The sequence below is a fragment of the Scyliorhinus torazame genome, chromosome 18 (genome assembly GCF_047496885.1).
Source record: "Scyliorhinus torazame isolate Kashiwa2021f chromosome 18, sScyTor2.1, whole genome shotgun sequence".
NCBI lineage: Eukaryota > Metazoa > Chordata > Chondrichthyes > Carcharhiniformes > Scyliorhinidae > Scyliorhinus > Scyliorhinus torazame.
This window is the reverse complement of record NC_092724.1, coordinates 116,913,543-116,931,995: the sequence shown is the minus strand read 5'-3', so window position 1 is coordinate 116,931,995 and position 18,453 is coordinate 116,913,543. Positions and strand designations below refer to the sequence as shown.

At 42.4% G+C, this 18,453-nt stretch overlaps 1 protein-coding gene across 11 annotated transcripts in view; it reads right to left on the bottom strand.

The window, feature by feature from the left end:
• Positions 1–519: 519 nt before the first annotated feature.
• The window catches only part of arhgap44a (Rho GTPase activating protein 44a), a 486,303-nt gene continuing 468,369 nt past the window's right edge, over positions 520–18,453 (bottom strand). For 7 of the 11 annotated variants that reach the window (XM_072483177.1, XM_072483173.1, XM_072483176.1 and 4 more), the window contains 2 exons: positions 14,386–14,739; positions 520–2,260 (listed from right to left, as the gene is read on the bottom strand). In XM_072483177.1, the coding sequence (XP_072339278.1) occupies positions 2,109–2,260; positions 14,386–14,739 (506 nt within the window). In that variant the 3' untranslated portion in view covers positions 520–2,108. Of the gene's footprint in view, positions 2,261–5,625; positions 5,677–14,385; positions 14,740–18,453 lie in introns of all 11 variants that reach the window. The other 4 variants (XM_072483178.1, XM_072483181.1, XM_072483179.1 and 1 more) reach the window with 4 other exon arrangements.

Here is an 18,453-nt window from a genome sequence, read left to right as displayed (position 1 = left end):
TAAGCAGAAAGTACTAGTCATCATACAATGAAAGAGAAGGGCCCAGAGACTGACAATCCACCAACAACTTGAAAAATCACTATTGGGTGGGCCATTTAAAAAATAATGTTTTTTTGAAAGATTTGAACCTGGGTCCCCAGAGCATTACTCTGGGTCTCTGAATCACCAGTCCAGTGATGATACCACTACGCCACTGCCTCCCCGAGGAGGCATGCAAGGCATTTGGCATTATCTTATGATTTGAAGTTTCTACGAGGGCAGAGCTTAAATCTAGTTCTGGTATAATGCACACAGCAATTTAGCAGCTATCTTTGCCTCCACCTTGTGGCACAAAGATTGCCCTTGATAACGATTCCCATTAATTTTCAGACTGACGAAAGGGTTTGCACTTTACGGTATTAATCTCTATATAAGGCCAAGGTGCTACAAGGGATGTTACAAAATGCTTTTTCATTTGATGTCAATTTTGAAAACACTGTCCATAACACATAGCCACACATGGACACAATGACTGGAATGTTTCATATTTTGTCAAAATGTATACATTTTATTTTTTTGCTGATATGAAATTGTAACATCTTTTTAAGGACACAACAAGTTCTACATTTTGTAATATTTCATATATTTTCATTTTCAGTTCAGTTTTTCTCCAGGTTTTAGACGAGAGACTACAGATGAGGGAATCAGCACTATTTTATTTCTCAGACATAGCCACTTAACCCTCTAATTTCAAGGAGTGTTTATTTTAAAGCACTATAATTATATATATTTTCAAGTGAAACATAATGCATGAAACAAGTGTTTATATAACAGATATATTATGTTCTCTCATAGCTCTACACCCTATGATCATTTAAAATAGGTCACTGCACTGGGCAATGTTTTAGGTCCTGTACATTACGAAGTCAATAGCCACATAACCAGCCGCCAGTCTAGCCCCTTTCCCTTAAATACACAGTAAATTTTAATACAACATTTACAAAGACATTAATTAAATTCTATTCATACAAGGTATTCTGGCATGATAACAAGTAAGGTTTTACAGCCACAACAATCCATTGTAATAGTCACCATCCACATACAGACTTTTTAAAAAAAAGTACAATACTGACAACTTTCTTCCCTTTTTCTGGCTATACTTTCAGAAAGATTGGCAATTGCCAGACTCTTGTGCATGTATTATACAAATTTAAATTAGATCACTGTATTTAGCACATTTCTCCTTTGAACTGTATAAACAGACAAATACTAGGATGTGTACAACAGGACACAGAATTATATTTTCGATGATCATTTATATTACATAGGAAATTATAGTCAGAGTTTTAATTTTGTGTGAACAGCCACTTTTAGAAATGGATCTTGTTTGCGATTCTGTAAAACTCTGGGGGGGGCGGGGGGTCAAAATCTTTGACTGGCTGTTGCCATGGGTACATGTTAGAACAGTTAATTCTCTCACCAACAGTGCTTGTCGACTTAATCCTGAGTTGACCTTCTCCATCTGTCGGACAATGAAGATTTTCTTTTGACAATCTCTGTACTGTACTTTAACCTTACATTTTTTGGTCCACCTTTTTACCCACTCTAAGGATTAGCTCATCCCAGTCTGTAGATGGGTAGATTTGTAAATACAAGACCCTGACCTCCTAGTTGTGGAAATCCATTCTCCCTGAAGAATCAGAAGTTTTGCCAGATACAGAAACTCAAACTACTATCCCAGAAAGACAATCTCCTTGTAAAGAGACATAAATGCTTATTTTTCATGTGGGTGTGAAAGTATCATTGTATGATATGCCATTATTATTAATTATTATATATTATGAAAATATATAAATCAAATTAAGTTGAAAGGCCAAGTTCTTTATTGAAAACAATCATTTCAGCAAGGCGAAATAAAAAGTAAAAAAATAAAAATTGCTCACAGACAGCAGAACAGTGTTTTAAAGGGCTGACCAACCACACTCAAACCAAAGCAACATTTTCCTCTTATTCCCATGATTAAGGGAAGCAGCTTTTCTTGCGGCTATGTGAAGAGATGCCCACTTATCTACCATCCTGCAGATGTAATATATGTACAGCTTGAGCCACACAAATGGAGCGTTCTTTTGTCATAGGACAGTACTTTCTGACTCCTCATCAGAATCTGCTCTTATTCTAGAGTCTGCCACAGAGTTTGTGCAAATTTGGTCTGAAGATTCAGTGTAGAGTGCATCGTGAAGCTCTACTGACTGTACAAAAGAGGGATCTGGATTGTCAATATCTGTAAGCAGTGAAAATAAATGATTCATTAGCAATGATACAACTTAAACATTACAACACACACATGAATACTTAAAAAAAATGTCATTCCATCAAACATCCTTGTTAGTGCCATTAGCTTGTGACAAATAATAGGGATGTCACAATATGGTTATCTGACCAGGTCAGAACTGATTCTTAGTTCTTTTAATATTTTGTCCCTAACTTTCGAACCTGCCAATTCTGTCTCTTGCTGCTACAAAGCTGAGAATATTTAATGTAGATAAATGTCACTTTGTTCTTCTCTGTGTATCAGTTAACTGTGCAGTGTCACAGCTATATACAGTCCTATTGTGTGTACAGCTTCTGAAACATTAAGGAAGATGGGCTTAAGTTAGTTTGTGACCTATGCAATTACCTGAAGTAGAAAGCAATTAAATCATGCTACACCACTGCAGACCAACCATCGCAGAGTTTCCACATGTTCCCATTGAAATCTGTAAACGGGACTTTTAACTTAGTGAAATGTAGAAACTCTTGCTGTATTTTTCACTAGCATCCTTTAGTTTTCTAAAATCCTGAATATATAAAACCTTACTTACAAAGCTGGAGGCTATTCAGCACGTCACACCTGTGTCAACACTTTGAAAGAGCTATCCAATTAGCCTCACTGTCTTGCTCTTCTCTCCTATCTCTTCAAAAATGTTACCATTCTCTAGTCCTTATCCAATTACCTCTTTTAATGTTACTATTTAATCTGCTTCTACCACCTTTTCAGGTAGCGCAATCCACGTCATAATAACTAATAAACTCTGCACCTCACCTCCAGCTCTTTTGCCAATCCCCTTAGGTCTGTGTCCTCTGAGGAAACAAGGCCGGGATTCTCTGTTCCCCAGTACCAGATTTCTGGTGTGGCATGCCGTCGGGATTCTCCTCTTCGCCAGCTGGTCAACGGGGTTTCCCATTGTGGGGCAGCCCCATGCCATCGGGAACCCCCCCCCCCCCCCCCCCCCCGGCTGCCAGCAAAAAAGGAGAATCCCGACGGCGGAGAATTCAGCCCCAGGTTTCTCCTTGTATACTCCAACAAAATCTTTCACGGTTTTGAACATCTCTATCAAATCTCCCCTTACTGTCCTTGACTTGAAGGTGAACAATCTCAGCTTCTCCAGTCTCTCTGTGTAATTGAAGCTCCCATTCTAGTGAAGCTCCTCTGCACCTTCTCCAAGGGGTTCAAATCTCTCCTGAAGGTGTAGTGCCTAAAATATGACACAATGCTCCAGCTTAGGGCCAACCAGCATTTTGGAAAGCTTTAGTCCAATTTCCTTGCTTTTGCACTCTGTTCTCCTATTTATAAATCCATGGATCTGAAGTCTTTATTAAACGGCTGAAATAAACTAAGAAATTGCCGAGCAGGTTAGTCAGTAACTGAAAGGAAATGACAGGTTAATATTCAGGGCTGGCCTTTTCTCCGAACTGAGGAATTCTGATGGAGTGTCATATCTGAAACATTAACCTTTCTCTTTCAGGTGCTGATCAACTTGTTGTGCACCTCTGGCATCTTTTGTTTTTGCTTCAGATTTCCAACCTTTGCATGTTTTCTAGCCAATTCTGCGTACCACCACAGACTGTTGTTCTCTATAAGCAACATTCCACATTTGACCCAGTGGCTCAGGTTTTTGGAACTATCTTTCTGCCTTGGGATCTCCTATGAGACACACCAGCCTGTACATGGAGTAAGTGGCTGGGCAATATCCCGCTTTTCTCTTTTTGGCACTTATTGATTTGCCGTGTATTACTAGATTTATTTTAGTTGTTTCAATTCTTGCACTCGACATACATACAACCAAACACAACCTATCAGCAATAAAATAAAAGCTAAATTAGTAACATCATTGTACTTAAAGGACCTGGGCGAGGTCTTCAGGCAGGATCTTCCAGTCCCGCTGACGGCACACCCCTGCTGCAGATTTCCCAGCGGTGTGGGGGTGAATTCAATGGGAAATCCCATCCTTCTGGTCTGCTGCTGGCAAACGGAGGGCTGTCTCCCGCCGCCAATAAACACTCCCTGGGACAAGATTCTCTGGCCTCCCTGTGATGTGTTTCCAACTGTGAGAGGTGGCCCGCTGTTGCCCGGCGCCGGGATCTTCCAGACCTGCCGCTGTCAATGTGATTTCCCATTGAATCCACCCCATGCCACCGCGAAACCTGCAGCGATGGTTCACCGCCAGCGGGACCGGAATATTCCACCGGACCCAATGTCATGGTTCCTCGAAAAATGATCGTGCATGTTTTGTACTACATGGAATACTTAACTTAGTTGTTAAGACGCTTTATATGATGTATTTATTAAATGTTAGTTATTTCAACATAGATTATGTTTGCAAACTTGGTGTTTATTTTTAAAGTGCGCCTCAGTAAGTGCACCTGGTGATGCCATTGAGGTGGTTGAGAGATTCTATTAAATCTCAATGTAAGCACAGTCTCCAATGTCAGTGATAGCGCTCAGGGAGAATGATTCTTGCCACTCACTTACTTTCCTAGCTGTTGAGTGCACAAACAGTAAACTCAGACCACAATATGCAATTCTAGCCTTAAACAGAGCCAAAATATTGAGTCAGACATTTCCCTATTTCCGTTTTCTAACTCTGCTTGTGTTAAGCTAATAAACACTTCCATTCCTTCTCTTGAGTTTTGGTTCAAGTAGAATGATGGCTCTTCACAACGGCGGGATCATCCAGTCCCGTTGACGCTGCACTCCCGCTGCGGTTCCCGGTGGTGTGGGGTGGATTCAGTAGGAAATCCTATCGACAGCGGTGGTACAAGAAGATCCCGCTGTCGGCCAATGGCCGACCATCTCCCGCCGCTGGGAAACACACCGCAGGGAAGGCCAGAGAATCCCGCCCAAAAAGAAGGGTTTAAATTGCTGTGCAGGGAAGATGTGAGTTTTGGAAAACTTGAAATCCTGTGCGCTGGTTCAGAATATGGAAAATGCACAATATCACGGTAGCTTGTTGGATAATGTGGGATTTTGTCCTCACAATGTAATATCATGACATCCCTTAAAAATAATAATAATGAAATGGAAGAGGGAAAAATATTTTGTACGAATAAAGCAAGTTACATTTAATTACTAAAGCCATGGGATCAAAATATTCAATTCAAGTACATTACATGGTTGTAAGGGGCAGACGATAAGGACATTTAAAAAAGAGTAAGAGTGACAAATTAAAATATTTGGGAATTCTGTGCCAACATCAAGCCATGCAACTCTGCTTCAGTCTCATGCAAAGGTCAGTTCAGATGAGTTAGTGGTGACATACAATTAGCAACTGAAAGAGTTCCAGAGTTAGCTGAAGTGCCAGAGGGGAGGTTGTTGCTCCAGCTTACCCTAAATTCCCCCTCACACTTAGCCAATACAGACTCATTCTGGTCAAACAGCTGCAAGTATGAAACATAGGCACCCAAAAGGAAAAAAAGAACATCATAGAAAAATTGTTCAGAATTTTGAAAACTATAATCAGAGAAATTTCATTGAAAAGAAAATTCATATCAATCACACGAAATGTAACACACGCACGAAATTAACTGTCCATTTAGGTAAGAAACATATAAACTACAGTTAAATTAAAATGGAATAATGAAACGCAATAGCTAAAAAAAAAACATAGTATACATGTAGAAGCTTGTATGCAATGTTATCAACTAAAAAAGATTAATATTTTCCAATTTATCCTTCAATTTTAAAGATCATATGCAAATGATTCTGATCTATTTGAATAGTTCAACTTGCTTCCCTCCTCTGCTGATCTGACAGTGCTGCCTCTTGTTGGGTTGTGATCTTATGTGTGCTGGAGCCCACTGTTGCCACCCACCCCCAAATGGGAATTCTAGTGTAAGAAAAGATGTTGATCGGCTGCTCAGTCAGGGAGTTTTGTTCGGCTCGTGTCAGCACCAATTTATGGGGAGAAGTTTGATCTACATGTTTGCTACCATTTTTGTAATGCATTTAACACAATGATGACATTACCATAATCGATTACAGATCAGGGCAGAACAATGCTCTTTGCCTCCTTCGCACTTCCCTAATTCGATTGACATTTTATTCTCAAGAGCATTCTACTTGAATTGGATGGGCCACTTAAATTTATTCTTGCTTATATTTCACGCCTAATGGTAATATTCTTAAAAGACTCCAAGATGCATGCCAGTTTAAGTTATACTAACAGTTCACCGTTGGTGCGAAAGCTGCCTTTAAAATTGATATCAATTTTAAATTTGCCGAATGTTAGATTGAACTTTCACTCTCCTATCCGATGTTTCTGGTTTAACTGAGTTCAGGTCTATCTTTTCAATCACATTCAATATTTTATGCACCTTCACTGTCTATCAAATTGCATGGCTCATTAGTTCACTAATGCTGAAGTCTATGTTAAATCAGACCGGGAGTGAACTTAGACCCAGTAAATCATCAGGGGCAAGAGCCATTTCTTATTGCCTGCTTAGGATTATTATAATTCTCATTTATTTTGTAGCCGCATTTCTGAATGGCATGGATGTACTGAAAACGCAGCTGCTGTTCGACTTGCTTGGAAGGGATGTGGGTAAAGGGAGAAATATAAATGTCTGTAGAGGCATTAAAAAAAAGTGACCAATATTCAACAGAACTCGACTTTTCTCTTTGGCAACACAATAGAGGCAGAAAACTGAAGTGTGGACTTTTTTTTAGCTTCTTAAATTCTGTAAAAAGCAAAGCACCTAAACAAAAACACAGCCGCTTTCGATAGACCGATGTTCATTGATATGAAAAATTCTATCTATTTGACTGGTGGAATTTGATTTTCTAAGAGAAAGAAATAACAATTCTTCATGAATCTTTTCCTCTTTGATAATTCCATTTGGAATGATCAGTCTAAGATTGGGCAAATTGCTGCAACACAGAAATGGAAAACATAGGCTGAGAATGACCTACAATGGCAACGTCGGCAGTGCTCCCGAGGAAAGGGAACATGCCTTTGGCAGCTGCCGAGAGGGCAGGCATATTCCAGAGAACAAGCCAGGTTGGGCAACATTGACCAGTTAGAGGGCCAGTTATAGAGCTGCACTGCTTATTTAGAGAGCTGCACTGGCCAGTTAGAGAGCTGCACTGACCAATTAGAGAACTGCACTGGCCAGTTAGAGAGCTGCACTGACCAGTTAGAGAACTGCACTGGCCAGTTAGAGAGCTGCACTGACCAGTTAGAGAGCTGTACTGGGTAGTTAGAGCGCTGCACTGTCCAGTTAGAGAACTGCACTGGCCACTTAGAGAGCTGCACTGACCAGTTAGAGAGCTGTACTGGCCAGTTAGAGAGCTGCACTGACCAATTAGAGAACTGCACTGGCCAGTTAGAGAGCTGCACTGTCCAGTTAGAGCACTGCAGTGGCCAGTTAGAGAGCTGCAGTGGCCAGTTAGAGAGCTGCACTGACCAATTAGAGAACTGCACAGGCCAGTTAGAGAGCTGCACTGTCCAGTTAGAGCACTGCACTGTCCAGTTAGAGCTGCACTGACCAATTAGAGAACTGCACTGGCCGGTTAGAGAGCTGCACTGTCCAGTTAGAGCACTGCACTGGCCAGTTAGAGAGCTGCACTGGCCAGTTAGAGAGCTGCACTGACCAATTAGAGAACTGCACTGGCCAGTTAGAGAGCTGCACTGTCCAGTTAGAGCACTGCACTGGCCAGTTAGAGAGCTGCACTGTCCAGTTAGAGAGCTGCACTGACCAATTAAAGAGCTGCACTCTCTAGTTAGAGAGCTGCACTGACCAATTAGAGAGCTGCACTGTCCAGTTAGAGAGCTGCACTGACCAATTAGAGAACTGCACTGGCCAGTTAGAGAGCTGCACTGGCCAGTTAGAGAGCTGCACTGACCAATTAGAGAACTGCACTGGCCAGTTAGAGAGCTGCACTGTCCAGTTAGAGCACTGCACTGGCCAGTTAGAGAGCTGCACTGACCAATTAGAGAACTGCACTGGCCAGTTAGAGAGCTGCACTGACCAATTAGAGAACTGCACTGGCCAGTTAGAGAGCTGCACTGTCCAGTTAGAGCACTGCACTGGCCAGTTAGAGAGCTGCACTGACCAATTAGAGAATTGCACTGGCCAGTTAGAGAGCTGCACTGTCCAGTTAGAGCACTGCACTGGCCAGTTAGAGAGCTGCACTGACCAATTAGAGAACTGCACTGGCCAGTTAGAGAGCTGCACCGTCCAGTTAGAGCACTGCACCGGCCAGTTAGAGAGCTGCACTGACCAATTAGAGAATGCACTGGCCAGTTAGAGAGCTGCACTGTCCAGTTAGAGCACTGCACTGGCCAGTTAGAGACCTGCACTGACCAATTAGAGAACTGCACTGGCCAGTTAGAGAGCTGCACCGTCCAGTTAGAGCACTGCACTGGCCAGTTAGAGAGCTGCACTGACCAATTAGAGAACTGCACTGGCCAGTTAGAGAGCTGCACTGTCCAGTTAGAGCACTGCACTGTCCAGTTAGAGAGCTGCACTGACCAATTAGAGAGCTGCACTGGTTTGTTAGAGAGCTGCGCCGACCAATTAGAGAGCTGCACTGACCAATTAGAGAGCTGCACTGACCAATTAGAGAGCTGCACTGACCAATTAGAGAGCTGCACTGACCAGTTAGAGAGCTGCACTGACCAGTTAGAGAGCTGCACCGACCAATTAGAGAGCTGCACTGACCAGTTAGAGCACTGCACTGTCCAGTTAGAGAGCTGCACTGACCAATTAGAGAGCTGCACTGGTTTGTTAGAGAGCTGCGCCGACCAATTAGAGAGCTGCACTGACCAGTTAGAGAGCTGCACTGATTTATTGATTGATTTATTGTCACAAGTACTGAAGTACAGTGAAAAGTATTTTTCTGCGGCCGAGGGAATGTACATAGTAGACAAAAAGAATTATCAACAAAGTACACCGACATACAGTGATTGGTTACAGTGCGGAACAAGGGCCAAGCAAAGCAAATACATGAGGAAGAGCAGCATCGGGCGTCATGAATTGTGTTGCTACAGGGAACAGATCAGTTCGAGGGAGACTGTACTGGTTAGTTAGAGAAATGCACTGGCCAATTAGAGAGCTGTACTGGTTAGTTAGAGTGTTACACTGGCCAGTTAGAGAGCTGCACTGACCAATTAGAGAGCTGTACTGGTTAGTTAGAGAGTAGCACTGACCAATTAGAGAACTGCACTGGTAATTAGAATGCTGTATTGGCCAATTAGAGAGCAACACTAGTAATCAGTGAGCTGTGCTAACCAATTAGAGAATAGCACTGGTCAATTGGAGAGCAGCCCAGGCCGATTAGAGAGCAGCCCTGGCCAATTAGAGAATAGCACTGGCCAATTAGAGAATAGCACTGGCCAATTGGAGAACAGCACTGACCAATTAGCAAACCGTATAGGCCAATTAGAGAGCAGCACTGGCCAATTAGAGAGCAGCACTGGCCAATTAAAGAACTGCACTGACCAATTAGAGAGCTGCACTGGCCAATTAGAGAACATCACTAGTAATTAGGGAGCTGTACTGGTCAATTAGAGAACAGTACTGGACAATTGGAGAACAGCACTGACCAATTAGAGAGCTGCACTGGCCAATTAGAGAACTGCACTGACCAATTAGAGAGCTGCACTGGCCAATTAGAGAACATCACAAGTAATTAGGGAGCTGTACTGGTCGATTAGAGAACAGTACTGGACAATTGGAGAACAGCACTGACCAATTAGAGTGCTGCACTGGCCAGTTAAAGAGCTGCACCAACCAATTAGAGAGCTGCACTGGCCAGTTAGAGAGCTGCACCAGCCAGTTGGAGAGCTGCCACCGGCCAGTTAGAGAGCTGCATCGGCCAGTTAGGGAGCTGCACTGACCAATTAGAGAGCTGCACTGGCCAGTTAGAGAGCTGCACTGGTAATTAGAGAGCTGTACTGGCAATTAGAGAGCAGTACTGGCTAATTGGCGAACAGCACTGCCAATTAGAGAGCTGCGCTGGCCAATTAGAGAGCAGTACTGACCAATTGGAGAACTATCCAGGACAATGAAAGAGCTGCACCGACCAATTAGAGAGCTATATTGGTTTATTCGAGAGCAGCACTGGCCAATTAGAGAACTGCACTGGTAATTAGAGAGCTGTACTGGCTAATTAGAGAGCAGCACTAGCCAATTAGAGAGCCGCACTGCCAATTAGAGAAGAGCAATGGCCAATTAGAGAGCTGCACTGGTAATTAGAGATCTGTACTGGCAAATTAGAGAGCAGCACCAGCCAATTAGAGAAGAGCACTGACCAATTAAAGAGCTTCACTGGCCAATCAGAGAGCAGCACTCGCCAATTGGAGAACTATCCTGGCCAATTAGAGAGCAGCACTGGCCAATTGGATAACTATCCTGTCTAATTAGAGAATTGCACTGGACAATTAGAGAACTGAACTGGCCAATTTGAGAACGATCCTGGCTAATTAGAGACCTGTACTGGCCAGTTCAAGTACAGCACTGGCCAATTAGAGCCAGTTTTGGAGCTGTATTGACTAGCAGCACTGGTCACTGGCACTGGCAGCAGAGTAGCACTGGGAGAAAACTGCAGGACTCCCCCTGTTGATATGAAGATGTGTGTAAGAGAAATATCTCATTAAAAAAAGGCTATTGATAAAGAAGAGAGGGAACAATTTGGGACAAAAGCTCTTGTTTGAAAACTGTTAAATTCCTTTCATGAAAATGTGGTTGCAAATTGCATCTTATTAAAAGCCTGAACAGTCTTGAGTCCAATTTGTATCCTGTTGTGAGTTGTTGCTTTGATATCACATTCAAAATAATTACAAACTGAGTGAGAAAGAGAAATAAATGGAGCAAGGTGAAGTAAACTATAATGGTTTGGAAACGTTTGCATATAATCTTGGGCACTGTGCTGAACTTAAAAACTTTAAAATTGAGTTCATTATGATACACACATTTCAACAGAAACAAAATACCACAAGATCAGTGAATGAGTGTTTGATTAAAATGATGGCTATCAGGAGTTTTACCAATACTTTCACATATCCATATAATTTTGAGGAGACTGAAATTGAATCAGCAAGCAAACTGATTTTCAAACTGGTTAAATTAATTTACTCAAATTTCATTTTGCTCGGAACGTTTGCCATTTTGTGGCAGGCAAACAAACACCTTCTGCATGTCCTGTGGGTTTAAGACTAGTGAAATGGGCAATATTTTATCAAGTGCAGAGTGATTCAGGCCTGCTTTCTTCTTATTATGCCATGGCAAATATGACAAAATAGATGTAAAATTGACAAAGCTGGTTAAGTTAAGTGGCTTTTAAGTGACTGCCAAGAGTCAACAGATCTGCAACAAAACTAGAATTCCTCCTCATTGTAGAGGGAGAAAAGTTTCATTTATTTACGTATATTGATGCTAGTAGGGTCCAGAATCTCCCAATCTCTTTAAAATGCTAAATTGTGAAAAATGTGCTTTAAATCAGTATCTGGTTGTCCACTCCACCAAAATATGATTGACATTTTTTGGGCATTGAAAGACAAATGACCCGATGAAAACAGCTTTTGAAAATGTTAATTATATTAAAATGCTCTTCCAAATCGTTTAATTGTTTCCAATTTCTAACAATTGAATTTCAACGAATGATATCCAGAAATAATACATCATATAATAATAATCTTTATTAGTATCACAAGTAGGCTTACATTAACACTGCAATGAAGTTACTGTGTTGTAGTATTGATGATTGTATTTTGGGACAAGTTGGTCTGTCCCTACCAGTTAGGTTGAAAGGGGTAGCAGCTTTACCAGGTACATAAAACCAAAGTGATGCTCAGTCCCATGAACTGAGTTGTGTTAAGCATTTCATAGTGTATTAGTACTGTATCTCTGCCACCTCCCATTCCAATTTATCTGAAATAAACATTTCATGGTCATCGGCAAAAGGCCACATTATCAGTGGGTAGAAGAAGGATCCTTTCCAAAAATCAAAGAGGTGCTTAACCTTCCAACTGAATTTTCACCAGTTTCAGAATGTTTTTCAGCAATCGCTCCTCAAGGGCTAAACAGCAGAGGTTGAAAAGGGTTTGTTGCTAGCATTTGGCAATCAGTAGTGTGTCAGCCAATTGAAGAAAGACGCTGCCTTGCGACACATCTTAAAGGCCTTACACCTCGATCTGTTGCATTTAGCACCTGATTTCCTCTTCACTGGAAGAATTTTCTGAAATTAACAGTATTCATTATGGCACAATTACATTTCTTATTTATGGCCTCCTTCTGCACTGTAAATTCTATGATTCTATAGTTAGCCATTGGCAAGAGGTAATTATTTCACATAGCAGTGAACTTATTGGGCAGTGATTGGCAACATGGTGTCGCCTCAGCAATGAGGTTGCCTTTTCATGACGAGCAAGGTCATCTCTGCAAGTGCCCTGGACGTAGTATTGGTCAGCCTCCCTAGGTGGCAGTGTGAACAGAGACTGGGCTTGCTTTTGGAAGTGATCTTGTTTCCAATTGGTTTAACCCTCCCATAGATGTCGAACAGTGTGGATTTTGGCTCATTGGTTTTTATCTTTTTTAGGTTACTGAGGAAGGTATGGTGACGAGGGAATTGGAACTGATGATAACTGCAGACTGTGAAAGTGCAATTGTTCCTGTAATGTGCTCTACAATATAAATCGGTTAGTTTTCCAGTCACCTTGGACATGAGTTGCAATTGTTGAACTGTTTTTTTAAAGCAGCTCTCCTGAATCAACAGATATATCTTTTGGAAATAAAAGTAGTTGTGAAAAATTCACTATGTGGACTGTTCAATCAAAGTGCTGTGTTTCTCGATGACGATAATATCCCCAGCCATATGCTTTGCTTATTTTAAGATTTCATGGCCAAATGACCGTGGTTCAAAGCATGCATTTGAATTCTTGTTTCATCTTTTATACACAACAATATATTAACAGTGAGAACTGGTAGAAATACACGTTCAGGAATTTGTTTATAGTCTATTTTAAAAAACATTACATTTAAGTTCATATTTTCCTCCAAATTGTGTCATGAGATTTGGCCACTGGCCAAAGATATTTTCTAAACTTGGGAGGTTGGGCTATTCTAGATGGGAGCCTCTTTACAATGGCCGCCAGTATTGCTCCAGTCAGTCGGTACAAAAGACAATAAAGGAACACAAGTTGCACCCTTTTTTAAAAAAAACATGCTTATAGAATATTTGATTATTACCAGAGACGTTGTCCGACAGCCTATTCTGAAAATGGAGACTGATGGATTTGAGTATTATTAGATAGGTAGACAATCAGGGACCAAGTTAATTTTGCTACACGTTAAACTACCAAGTATGGCAGTGTGGTGGTCACGTTATGGATTAATATTCCAGAGAGCTTGAGTTCATAACTTAATACCACAATTTGAGGAATACAAGTTCAGTTTTTTTAAATTTGGAGAAAAAGAAATGTCGGAATTCTCCGGCCATTGGGATTCTCTTTTCCCGCTGGCAGCGCACACCCACCCGTGGGTTTCCCGGAGTCGTGGGGTGGCTTCAATGGGAAATCCCATTGTCAAGCAGCGGGAGTAGAGAATCTCACCGCCAGTAGTGAATGGCGCGCTGCTGACGCACACACGGCTTGGGGGAAAAAGAATTCTGCCCATAATCAGTAAAAGTGTCTATAATTGTCAGAGCAATATCATAAATTCTCCAATGTCTTTTCGGGAAAGAAAGAACCCTGCTGTCCTTGGCCACTCTGGCCCTCAGAAGTGGCCTCACAAGTTATACAGTTGTATCAAACCAGATGCAGTGGTCCAAGAAGTGACAGGCCATCACAGGGCAACAAATGATGAGTGATAAATGCTAGCCTTTCATTGATGCCTATATTCTGAGCATGAAATAAAGAAAGTTTCTCTTCTTCCTTGCATTTTGAAATAATGCAAATATTTTAAGATTTTGAATCAGCGGAGTATTTTAAACAACTTCTAAAACAAGAATTCAAATTCATTTCACTGATCTCATAATTCCAAACTGAATAATTTAATAATACTTAAACTCATTGATTTACAATGCAACGTAACATGTTAGCATTATTCTGTGTCCTCTGCAACGACTGGTAAATTAAGGCAAACTCATACCTGTAGACATGCTTTCTCCAGCTGACAGGTTGTCTAAAATTGTATGGTCCAAAGGCTGTGGACTAGACCCAGAGAGGCCTGTTGTAGGAGGCTGTGGAGGTGGAAGGGTGGGTCTTTGTCTAGGCTTGAGTGTGGGTCGAGACTTAGTTAAAGTGCTTGTTTGGGATGGAGGAGAAGACAGGGATGGTGCAGCTGGGGGTGTTTGGCTTGATGGCAAGGTGTAGGTTTGAGGATAGTTTGCAGCATATGGTGAGGGAGTGCTTGGAGGTGTGGGGGAAAGGCTTGCAGGGGAAGGCTGGCCTGTTGACTGGTCAAATGGGATTTTGGACACTATGGGGGCCACCTTCTTTGCCGCTGTAAAGGAAAGAAATGACATGTTTAGCTTGTGTGTGTATGTTTTTAAAGGCACATTTGGTATGACAAAATACCAGTTCAAAAAACAGCTGATCTGTAAATAAAAACCAGAAGATCAAAAACAAAATATATTTTATAGCAAGTGTGCTCTTTAAACTGCTCAGCAGCACACTCCAGAGGACAATCTGAGCTTTGCACTACAGAAGAGAAGTTGTGCAGTGCACTGGAGAGGAATTGCTGAGGAGCATCCTGGTAAAGGAGGGCAGAACAGCACAGGAACAGTGAGGAAAGATGGAGAAATACACCGCTGGGCGAGGCTGTGCAGAGCATCACGGAGGGGAGGCCGTATCGTACATGGGAGAGGAGAGTTTGCGAAGTGGCTGATAGCTAAATTAAAATATCAGTAAGTGTTACAAAACCATTTTACACAAAAGCAAGTACTGTGGATGCCGGAAGTTGGAAACAAATCACAGAAAATGCAAGGAATACTCAGCAGAATGGGCAGTGTCAGTGGAGAGAACATTGTTTCCCGTCACCAGCTTCTGAAGCAAGTTCAGTGTTCTGTAACATGAGCTCTGTTTCTTCCCCACAGATGCTGCCTGACTTGTTGAATATTTCCAGCATTTTCTGTTTTTGCTTCTGTCGTGTTGTTCACCCTGGGGTAACACGGATTGCACACGATGCAATTAACTGATCAAGTATACACCAAACTAAGGCGTTGGTTCAATATAAGATTTATTGAACCATAAACTATTCTCCTACTTGTGTTCGACTCTCTTGCTAATCTAACTATAGTAACTCAACTAACTAACCAGTCTGCTCTAATCCATGCGGTAGGTGTGATGCTTCCCTGATCTACTCCTGTCTCTCTGAGTGTCGCCTATGGAAAGAGAAAGAACATGTGTGTCCTGTCCTTTTATATGGGTAGCCCCCTTGTGCTAGTGTCACCTCTGGGTGTGTCTTGAATGCCCATTGGTCGTGTCCTATCTTACTGACCTACTGGTTGAATGTCTGTGTGTCATGATGTCTCTGGTGTTCCCTCTAGTGTTTATTTAGTTGAAGTGTTTTTGCATTAACCCCTTGTGTATTTGCAGTGATGTATATCATCACATCCCCCCTTTTTTCATGTTACATATTTTCTGTACATGATTAAAGAAAATTGAACAACATAGATATATAAATGACGATATGTACAAATCATGATGACAGTGATTATCATACAATAAGTCCAAATAATATGTATGAGTCCAAAATTCATTAATTCTTATGGTCGAGTGGCTTTCTTGTTCAGTTGGTGAGGTGGTGATGTTGATGGTGGCATTGCTTTGTAAACGCCGTCAGTGTCCCTGTGCTGAAGGAACCAAGAAGTGGTCAAATCACTTTGTTGTCTGATTTGGACTCTTTCTTTTCTTTCGATGCTTGTGGTGGCGATGTATGCAATCTGTGTCGTCCTGCCATGGTATGTCATTGTACTGAGCTGAGCAGTAACAGTGTCCCGCATTGGAAGAGTTGTACCATGTCGTATCAGTCGTAGTTCCATTGTTGATGTTTTTGTCGTTGGATTTGTAGGTTTTGAAGTTGTGTTTGTTGTCGACGTTGTTGCCTTTGGTACGCTTCTTGTTACTGTCTTTGATGTGGTTTTCATAGGTTGTGTTGTTGTGGTGGTTGGTTTTGTTGTCATGTTTGCTGCACTCAAGGACCACACTCTGTGGATAATACAGTCCTTCACACAGTTACTCGTGTCAGCGTCCTGTGTGGCATCTGCTGTTTCCTTGAGCGTGCCGTCACTGAATCCTCGGCGCTCCCTGTCTGGAATCATGTCCGGCTTACTGGAATCAGCTTTGGCTTGTCAATGCTCCCCGTCTGGAGTCCTTTCATTCAGGAATGCATTTGCTTGTGGAGAGGCTCGAGCGGATGAGGTTTGAATTAGCGTGGTGTCACCGGAGTGACCAGTAGTCTCACTGTGATTGTCGAGTGCCTCTATACACACTAGCTGAGGTCTGTCACATTGCACATCTGGTATGGGAAGTGGGATGCCGTCGTCACTTGTCGCACATACAGTGGGTAGAGCCTCAGTGTCTTCTTGGCGGTTAATTGAGCTGGGTAGATTGTCAGAGTCTTCGTCTGGTGGCTCAAATAATCTGGGTGGGCTGTCATGGTTGCTTTGTTGTTAATGTGAGCGTGGTAGACTGTCATAGTCTTCTTGATGTTCAGTTGGGCGTAGTAGACTTGCATCATCTGCTGCTGGTTGCTCAGTTAATGTTGCTAGACCTTCATGGTCTTGTGCATGCAAGGGCTGCGCTCTGGAGTCTTGCATTGCTTCCACCGTGGAGTCTGTCTGTGTGCTCTCAACGGAGTCGTGCAGTGGTCTCGCTGTGGCATCGTCTTCTTCTTGGGTATTGCTGTCATCCAATGTATCCACGATCTGCCATGGCACCATGGTATTGGATTCATCCACCATGAGAAGAGTAGTGTTGAGCTTTTCAACCGTGTAGCTGATGCTGTGATCAGCATATCCAAATAACTCAGCCAATCTGAGCAGTATTGTGTGTATTGTTCGATAGACAAATCATCGCTTTTTGTTTTGGAGTTGTGATCGTTCTCTTCATGTTCAATGAACAAATCATCTTCTTGTGTGGAGGCTCAGACCCTTCGTGGTGCATGGACCACTCTCTGTTTCTTGGCGTCAGGCAGCAGTATAATCCTACACTCACAAGTCGGGATGTCATATATGCTGGGCTCAAGATTCCCCAATCCGGAGAACTCATCGTCAGGGTCTTCACAGTACAACACCTCTAGTTCCGGATCGGATTTGGTACTGGGGTAGCCATCTCCCGCGATGAAATCTTTGTCTGAGTCGGTGTCTTCAAAGACCATATCATCTGCTAGGGCGGTGCTTACTGCATGTTGCAGGGGTCTATGGAGGTTACTTTCAGCTACTGGCTGAAATTTGGGCATTGTGCTGTCGTTCCAGGTGAAAGAATGGTGTTTTACGGCTTTAAATTGTTTTTCTCTTGTTTTGGGCCATTTCCCCTTTAAGTGGGCATGGTCCGGGGCCTCTGACATCACGACGCTAGAGACGTAGAGCGTAGGATGCAATTGCGCATGCGCAGATCGCTGTTCTTTTACTTGGTGCCCTTTTTGTAACTGCGCATGCGCGCGAACGGACCTGTTTGTTGTGTGCTCTTTGCGCAACTGCGCATGTGCGACTCCTTTTCCAAGATGGCTGCAAATCAAAACTGCCTTTTCTTGCATTTACAGGACTACCTTTGCCTCGTGGTCTGGATTGGCGCCTCTTTCACTGGTTTTTTTTGTATCTTCCTCGCAGAATTGTTGAAATTTGTCCAGGACTGCCTGGAAGTCGCTTTTGTTTTGCTCCTTCGAGTATGTGAAGGTCTCGAAGATTTCTGCTGCTTTTTCACACGCGATGGTGAGTAGAAGCTTTATTTTCTCTGCATCCGCCACGCCATCTAGGTCGGACGCTACCAGGTAGATCTCGAATCTCTGCCTGAAAGCACGCCAGTTTTCACTGAGATTGCCGTGGTACCTGAGCTGCTGTGGAACCGGAATCTCGAACATCTTGCCTGGGTGCTTTTGCTGGTTGTCATGGATTTGTTTAGTTGAACTATAGGGATTAACAAGAACTCCTGGTATCATGTTGTGTTGTTCACCCTGGGGTAACACGGATTGCACACAATGCAATTAACTGATCAA